This window comes from Camelina sativa, chromosome 5 (assembly GCF_000633955.1).
Source record: "Camelina sativa cultivar DH55 chromosome 5, Cs, whole genome shotgun sequence".
Lineage (NCBI taxonomy): Eukaryota > Viridiplantae > Streptophyta > Magnoliopsida > Brassicales > Brassicaceae > Camelina > Camelina sativa.
The window spans coordinates 4,508,065-4,517,492 of NC_025689.1; the positions used below are offsets into that span (position 1 = coordinate 4,508,065).

Sequence of the window (9,428 nt, forward strand, 5' to 3'; positions counted from 1 at the left end):
AAACAAAGAAAAAACATTCAGGAAACAGTGGATTTGCCGCCATTAATGCAACACGAAAGCTAAGCTCTAGTCTATGAACATACGCAAAATCCATAAACCCCATACAATTTTGAAACCAAGCGAACACAGAGTCAGATCTCAAGAAAACACAAATCAAGAGAATACAAAAACCAGATTCAATAGCAGAATATAGAAATTATTGAGTTGAAATAGAGTCTTGCTCTGGGAGAGAACAATACGTACGTCTTCGTCGGAGGCGGATAGCTCGCCTTCTTCTTTTCCGGTAACCGGAGAGTGTTTCCCGGTGGTTAATGTCGTCATCTTCTTCGGCTCTCGCGCATAAATTTCAAACAAAAACCTAACGATATCGAAATCGAAGGAGGAAGGAGGAGAGTCACACAGACAGCTTTTCGTAGTGATGGGACCTCTGTACTACTGGATTACTTTAGCCGCCGATGGTGCACGAAGAGCCACGAGCAACACAACGGAGGATTACGAAACGACCAAATTAACCCTACCGCTTCGATTTTTAATTATCTCCTAATTAACGCGTTTTCCTTTTTTTCTTTCTTTTTAACCGCTAATTGTTAATCCGTTAAATCTCAGTTACGATAGGTAAATTAATTATGATACTTTGTAAATTAATACTGATCAAGGTTAATTATGATTTTTTTTTTTGGGTAAAACAATGCCTTCAATTTGTCATTCATTTTCCTTTTTTCTTCAACTTGTATAGTTTTATTCAGTCATAATTCAAATCGGATAAGTAAGTATCCCATTTGAAAAAGCTGATGTGTCACCGCCATAGAACTCGAGACACATTTAGTTATTTAGCTTCATTTAGATTTATTATTTACAACTATATGTTATTGTGTTTTTGACAAAAAAAAAATGTGTTATTCTTAAACATTTTATCACTTAACTTTATTAATATTAATTAAGTTTAAGCTTTAAATATATTTTTTATATATTAGAAAAAATGATTTACTGAAATGCATGTATAACTCACGCGGATCTCATGTATTCAAACGGGACGGATGCAAAGACATTTTACGGCTCAAAAATTTAAATCCATTGCGGGATGGCTTAGCAGACGAGTTTGATCGGGTAAACAATTTTATTTAAATTATCCGATTCATGTAATTTTAGGTTTTTGCGATTTTTATCTGATTTAATAATTCAAGATTTTGATACAAATCTAATGATCACTAATTTGGTTCACATTCTATCCAGATCTGCTGACAATCTAAAATTTATTGTGAAACGATTATTATTTTAAACTTTTATAAATTCGATGAATTCAAACCAGTATAAGTTTGTATTATAAATGTTATATTAATATATTTACAAATGTAATATTTCAAACAAAAATTTTACTCCTTGCAACAGCACGGGTTATTACCTAATTAATTATATTAGATATATACATTGATGCAACCCACCATACTGTATAAAACAAACAAATATTAGTATCTTTAAAATAACGGAATACATAAGTTTGTTGGTACTTCTCATTATTGATGGCAACTAGAGAAGACCTTACAAATTTTGTGACAGTGCGTAGTATATAGCCTCCACAAAACTAATCTATAAATTAAATATGAATTGTCTAATTACTAATATTACTAGGTTTTCATCCGCAGTACACCGTGGGACTAAATTATAGTAAATTATTGTATTTTAAATAATATTTTTTAATTTATTTAGTTTTCAAATTTCCAATTAATTAAATTTTATCTAATTAATTTATAATTTTATTTACAATGTTTTTTCTTCTTCTTACGCTTTATAACCTAATTACATTAAATTTGTTATTAGATAATATAAAATTTTAAAACACTTAGTTTTGTTTTCTATAATTAAACAGAGGTATATACCTATATGGTATGTTAGTGTATATTTTTATGTGTATACAATTTTTGTTTTTTGGAATATTAAGAATGTGTTGTAGTATGTGTAATATTTTGTAGTTCATATACTAAATAATTAATAAATTAATTCTCCAAACTATGACTACAAATCTATAGTATATGAAATAAACTAATAGTTTTAGTGTTAGTTCTAGAGTCCAAACCTGCCATGCTAGGCGGATCATGCAACATGTTCAAAGATTTTTAATCCGCAAAAACTCATCATACAAGATCCGTAAAAGTAAAATATAGTATATGAGGCTAAACGTCACTTTTTATCAAATCAGTTTTTCAAATTTTTAAAGAACAATACCCTCTTCACTCACTTCCTTATAAAATAAGATAATAAAATCTGTATACATTTACAATTATGTTTGTTACTTTTCAAAACACTTAATTTCTATAAAAAAAAATATAAGTAAAGTTAATTTGTTTATTAAATTAATTATTTAATATCAATGACATGCTTATAAATAAATATGAACTTCAGGATTTATTTCATAAATGTCTCCAAATATGTATATATAGATTTTAACAAAACGATATATAATCTTGATTGCAGTAATTATAAATAGATACCAAGTATACTATAGTAACTAAAAGTCAAAAACCAATTTCAAAATTCCATGGACGCAATTGCCCAAGTTCATTCGTCAGAAATATCCAAAGCTTAATATGGACATAGAAACTTGGTATATTAAATATTAAACTTTAAGCTCATATAAAAAAAAGGAAATTATACCATGCCACTAATTAATTACGTTTTTGTTAAAGGGGTGCTGGGATAAAATCAATAAACCGGAAATTAAACTAAACCAAAGATGATCAACCTTGTCAAACCGGTTTTCGTGACATTTGTTGGAATTATCGGTTTCACGATCTGTGTTTGTGCATTGCCAGTTCGACATTTTTTTAATGTCCGATGCAAATTAATAAATTATGCCCTAATTTTTTTTTCCACACTCATAAACAATACTATTGAGAAAAACCAACTGTATGAATTTATTATCTATGAAACTATTAAACGAATGGCTAATGATAATATGATTAATCAAAGATTTTTTTCCAGTCTTTTATTCAAAGACCTGCCTTTAAGTACATGCCTTTCTGGCTTTCTCGTTAACACTTTGATTTCGTTTTTTCAAAGAAAACAAAGTTTTCGGTGGAAGTTGTTTAGGGTTTTATTAAAAACTTATAATCTTACTAAACAAATTTATTAACAAGATATTTAACTTTATACAGTCAAACCTCTATAAATTAATACTCTCCGTAAATTAATCAATTTCTCTGGTCCCAAGTTCGGATTAGTGTAATTTTGGACATAATTCTATAATAAAATAACTTTTTTTTGAAAATTCTTTGTAAATATATGATCCCAACAATAATATAAATTAATAATTATATAAAATTATCAAAATATGTATATATATGAACATTAATTTTTGTTAGACCTTATTTCTAATCTTTTTACTATATCAAAAACTTTTAGTTTTCTCTTCAAAACATGAGAATTGTTATTTTCCTTGTAATTGATTATATAAAAATATTGTTTATAACAATTAAATCTTAGTTTAAATTTTTTTTTTTTTAAAAAAAAAACCAAATATAGACAATCTCTCTATAAACTAATAATTATTAATTTATCGATAAAATAAAACCTCTATAAATTAATAAATTTCTACAGTCCCAACATTATTAATTTATAGAGGTTTTACTGTGTGTGTATATATATATATATATATAATTGTTCATTCTTCTTTGTCAGAGATCTGTTGCCCTTTTGGAAATGAAGCTTAGCAGAGCCAAAGAAAGATTGAGGGACCAAAGCATGAAGTCCACACGCATGCATAGGAGGAATGCTTCAAAGTCCTTCACCAAACACTCTTACTAATACCATTTTAATACCATGCAAATTGTTTGTTTTTAGTTTTATCAAACAACATGCAAATTGGTCTATTTTTTTCTCTGCCACATGATATTAATTAAAAAAAAAAACATTAAGAGTTTTTCATTTCATTATTTCTAGCGGATTATAAGATGTCACTGTTAAAACGTAAACGTGAAAGGAATACTTACAAGTAAGACCATCTCCTTAATTTTGATTCTTATTTATGCAAAACCCATCCTATACTATATCCACTCCTCAAGAAGTTATGAATACTTTTCACACTAGGATTTAACCCGCAGTACACCGCAAGATAATATTTTAAAATTTAAAATTTATATTGTATTTATTTATTAGTTTATTATTATTTTAATAATTTTAAAAATATAAAACTTTATAGGTATTTGATATAAGTATTCAAAGTATAGGATTTTTGTAGTGTTATCAAAGTTTTAACCCGTGTGGTATATGTATAGTCTAATAATACATTTATCTCTTGCTACACATCTAAAAGTGTTAAAAAAAAACAATTCCACTTAACTCCCTATATGGGATTAATGCCAACCCGTCTCACCAAAATCAAAATAAGTTTTTGCGTAAAAAATAATCAAAATAAGTTTTTTTTTATCAAGTTTAATTATGTTAATTGTTTTACCAAATTAGCATATTTTTATAATTTATAATTTTCCATGTCAATATATATAGTTTATGATAATTAATAGAATTTTAATTTTTTTTTGGTAATTCCTCAAAAAAAAATAACCAAATTATATGGGGGGTTTTCAACATATTTAATGTGACATTTTATAATTGGATTTTCGGTTTAGGAAATTTATTAATGTTAATATAATTATGGATATTGTAAACTTTTGTTATAGAAAATCTATTGTATATCATTTAAATTTGAGAGATTCTAACATCCATAAAAATAGTTTTGGAAATTTAATGGGTTAAAACTTTAATAGGTAGAGTTGTTTTTGAAAAAATTGGAATGTATAGTTGTTGTTAAAATTTTATAGCAATAAATGTAACAAATGTTGATCAATTTAAGAAAGTTTAATATTTGAGTTTTTCTACAATGTTATTTATGGAATTGTTTTAGGAGTTAATGTTGTAAAAATAAATTAAATAAACAAAACTTAAAGGGCATAAAACAATGTTAATATAGATTCCTGTGCATGTTTACTATTCAGATTTACCTTTGCAAACTGAGTTTACAAGCATTCAATTCATTGCAATTGCGCTATTATCCTTTTACAATTTCCAAATCTTTACAACAAGATTAGCTCCACACAAAAGCAATCAAACCCCGAAATCCGAATCACAATCCCTTCTTCAACCCGAAGCCGCATGCGAAGACTCGATTACTTTGGCCCCTCGAGTAGAATAACGTTCATTAAAGCTCTCTCTCATGTCTCTCACTGAGATTCACTTTCACCAACCCATAAGTGTCTTTGTGACTCTATCCACTATCTGATTTCTCGCACGGAGACTAGCCAACGGTAATTCACGACTCTCATCCAAAAGAAATCTATAAACTTCCCATTGTCTGTCTAAAGTCGAATGCCTCCCAATCTCAGCCTACAAGAAAAACACAACAATTCCAAATTTAAAACAAACAGCTAAAAAAGCTTAGAAAGAAGTATCCAGTATTATTATGACTATACTTACGGAGAAAATGCAGACTCCTAGTGATTTTAAAGCGAGTGTGACATCGTAGAAAACTCGCGGTCTTCCTTTGCCGGATAGCTCCACAGGGTTAGCTACTAATAGCTCAGAATCAGGTCCTCGGTTCACGATGATCACTCGCAAAGGACACACCATTTCCTCCTTAAGCCGAGCACAAAAGTTGGCTTGATGTTTTGGATCCGCTATCTTCTTCCCGTCTGTACCTCTAACAAACAAGTCCAAATTCCTGTAGCCTTTCACCTTTGAGGAGAATCTACCGTATGCAATCTGGATCAAGAATAACACAAGTACTACTTAAGTAAGTTCCACAAATATTTCAACCAAATCCAAGGTAAAGGTTGAGAGATTTACGTACGTGGACATCGCAGTCTTTAGAAGTCCTGAGGATATCATAGAAAAGACCCTTTTGATCAACACAACGAATCTGAAGCAAGGTATGCGCAGGACTCAAGTGATCATCAACAGTAAGAACCGCTTTGTTGGAGCTAGAGCTACTAATATCAGACCCATCTGGCCCAAAGAGCTCATCAGCAGCCAAAGGTGGAAGTGAAGAGAAGCGTTGCAAACTTTCTAACTCGGGTCCAGCTAGTTCAAGCTCACAGCTCACACCATGCTCACCAAGCACAGCCGTAAGATGGTCACACGTTTCTGTTTGCCTCTGTTTCGTATGCAACAAATCCCTGTTATACATGCACACAACAAGAATTATATCATAAAACCACAATGCTAAATGTGTTTCTTCTCACATTGAAACATGAGAATCAGATTAAAAACTTACATTGCGTCGGTGATGAAAAACATATCAAGAACTCTTCCATCAGGTGTAGTCATGACTTTAACTCTTTGAATCGTAAACTCTAACTCTGTCAGAACTTTAGTAACATCTACAACACACAAAATTCTTCTAATCAACCATCTTTAAATAAAAAAGACAATACTTTGACAGAGGAGGAAAAGAAAAAGACATACCATGAAGCAAGCCTGTCCGGTCACGGCAAAAGAACTTGAGAAGGTAAAGGGAAGGAGTAGGAGGGATAGAGACATTGGATTGAAGAGAGAAGTAGAAAGAGGCTAAGCAAGAAGGACAAGCAGATAAAAGACGATTCTTTAAGCTTTCCCAATCAATCTTAGGAGAGCTATTATTATCTGGTGTTACCCAAAACACTATATAACACCATCTCCCATCTGTTGAAAAATCTGCAATTTTTTACAACATAACAGAATTTGATGAATCTCAAAGTCTCGAATCATAAAAGAAGAATATTCGTGAAGAAGGTAAACGACAAACAGAGTATATTCTTAATTCCCCCATAACGAGAAAAAAAAAGAAGAAAAAAGAGAGACCTGCACGGGTAATGGAGAGACCAAATTCGAGGATGATTCTACAGAGAGTAGAACCTAAACCGGATTCATCAGGACAATTGACGGTAACGATGGTGGGATCGCCGGAGATTTTTCCAGGTTCGATTAAAACGGCGTCGTCGTTGAGAATTCCCATTTTTTTTCCTTCTTTCGGCTTAATTCCGGGATTCAACAACAACAATGAATGGGGGCTGTTGTAAACCCCCGACCGAACAGAGGAAACGCAACAATGTCGGGAGGAGAAAAGCAAAAAAAGGAAATAAGAAGCGAAAAGGATTTTATAGTATATGAATTTTTAATTTGTTTTTTAGGTTTTATAATTTGAGTTGTTGTCTCGTGGTGCAGAGTGGGACCTACGTGTCTAGTCATACACACGTAAGAAATGGAATTAAAAGGCTGGGTTGGCTAATGAACACGTATCCGTCGTCGTTCTATCTTTTGAATCTGAGGGTATTTTTGGGATTTCACCAACTGTATTATTATTTGTTAAGACGCCGCGGTCCGTAGATTTTAAGGTAGATGGATAATTAAGATATTTTTATTTATTATTATGTGGGCTCGTTTTAATACAAATAATTAACAAATCAGATTATAATAAGAGATTCGTAATGATGATAATTGTAATACCTGTGGTGGGAATTAAGTGGTTCTAGTTTTTAATTTAATAAATTTGTGTGTTTTTTTAGTTTAAGTTTGGGAGAAGGAAAGATTAGCTTTGCTATTTTTATTTTGTGCCGTGTTTTAAAGGATATCCATAAGTAGTATGACATGTGAGATGCATGGATTTGTTGATTACATGATGTGGAATATCATCACGAAAACTTAAACTTATAATTTGAGAAATTAATGTGAAGTCAAACTTTGTGTGATTTGCTAAAGATTTGATATGACTTTAATCATTCGTTTTTCTCTGTCATATTTTAAATAGTGTATTTTTTACATAAGAGTCACACAAAAGAGAACTTTTGAATTTTTGGATAAAAATATATAAGGTCTGCCTTCAAATCCAGAAGACAACATAACAAGTAACATTAACAAGTCACATGTTTTTCTTATATGATTCATGTGCTTGTCTTCTCCATGTTAGTCCTAATTTGAGACTCTTACCATCACATTTTCTCACTCTTTTCTTACAAAAATATTGGAGTTCAAACCCACGTGTACATTCTCATTTATAAAATTTAAACTTATACCTTCATTCTTAAACAAAAAGTTGACATTAAGGAAATCTTTTTGCAAAACTAGTGTGAAAAAAATATGTATGCGGTGTTGCAAAGTGACTGGTCATACTCGACCTGATGAACCATTCATTGACCGGTCCATGTGTACTCACAATCAAAAATCATATGTGAATGGATATCTCAAAGAAAAAGTGACGAAGGCCAATTTTTTAAAGATGTGAAACACGAGAAAATCGAATGTAGTTGTGAGTCTAAGACTTGGTCTCAGTTTTATTTTTATTTTTGTGTTTGCAATTGGTCAGAAGGGAAGAACTATAGATTGCCTCCTTTAGAAATATGAAACATAGTTTCCAATTTTCCAACTTTACTGTTATTGAGGAATCAATGATTCCACTTTGCTTACAAAAATGTTGAAAATTAGCAAATCTAACTAAATATTACGACTAAACTGATATGAAAATGTTAATACAGGTTCACTCAAAAATGTAAGAGATGCATCCTTAGATACTCTCTTCAACTGAGACGGAGAGAGAAAAACCTCCCAGACACAACTCCCGAAGCCCCTCTTGGTTCAAATTTTTTTTGAATCTATCTTTCAGATCTGAGCTTGGTTTCTTATTTTCTCGGATGAATCTTCATCACATCCAACATCTCTTTCCTCCACATCTCCTTCCTCCTGAAGAAAGACTTCATCACTCTTGGAAATTTTTCCTGCAAATTGCAGAGACCAACTTACATTACTCTAGTTATATACTAAGGTCAATGGTTGCCTCAGCTCAAGTGTTACCTGCCGATACTCTTCCGGCTGCCGTCGGAACTAAAAACTCTCAGATTAATCTGAAGTCTCAGCCTTTTAATTGCTGGTTTCTCTTTTGGACTCTTCAACCAAAGCAGAAGCTTCGACTTGTTCTCCTTTTATGTCAAGTTAGGTTTGTTTGGGGAGATTCTCACCTAACTAGTCTCACGCTTGTGAAGAAATTTTGGCTATCAAAGTACCCAAGGATATCTCTTATCCTCTTGGTGGTCTTTGCTTCGTCTGACACGCTGGATCTAAGTCTCCACCGCGGGTCATCGTCAGCTCTGAAATCAATAGCTAATTCCTCATGTGCTACCTCTAATCAGTCTCTCCAGGTCAGCTCGGGTCATACCGCCAGAACTTGTTCAATTGGAGCAGAATCATCCATAAAGTATATACCGCCAGAACTTTGTTTGAGTTCGTCGCCTTAATCCGCCACCCACTTTGTTTGGTTGCCGAAGGTCTCGTGTTTGATACTTCGGCAGCTTTTCTCCGGCACTGTGACTCACTTCTGGGTGGGTTGGCTTTCTCGGGATTTTCACCCGAAGCTTCATACTGGTGGTGGCGATTCGTCCTCCTCTGCGCCGGCGGTGATACGTCTTTCT

The 9,428-nt window shown here is 32.1% G+C and overlaps 1 protein-coding gene across 1 annotated transcript; it reads right to left on the minus strand.

Moving 5' to 3' along the window:
* Positions 4,959-7,119, minus strand: LOC104785475 (ACT domain-containing protein ACR9). Its single transcript, XM_010510697.2, has 6 exons — positions 6,829-7,119; positions 6,454-6,681; positions 6,263-6,368; positions 5,840-6,164; positions 5,467-5,751; positions 4,959-5,376 (listed from the first exon to the last, which is right to left on the minus strand). Exons 1-6 carry the CDS (start codon positions 6,980-6,982, stop codon positions 5,230-5,232), a joined length of 1,245 nt encoding a protein of 414 aa, XP_010508999.1. The 5' UTR covers positions 6,983-7,119; the 3' UTR covers positions 4,959-5,229.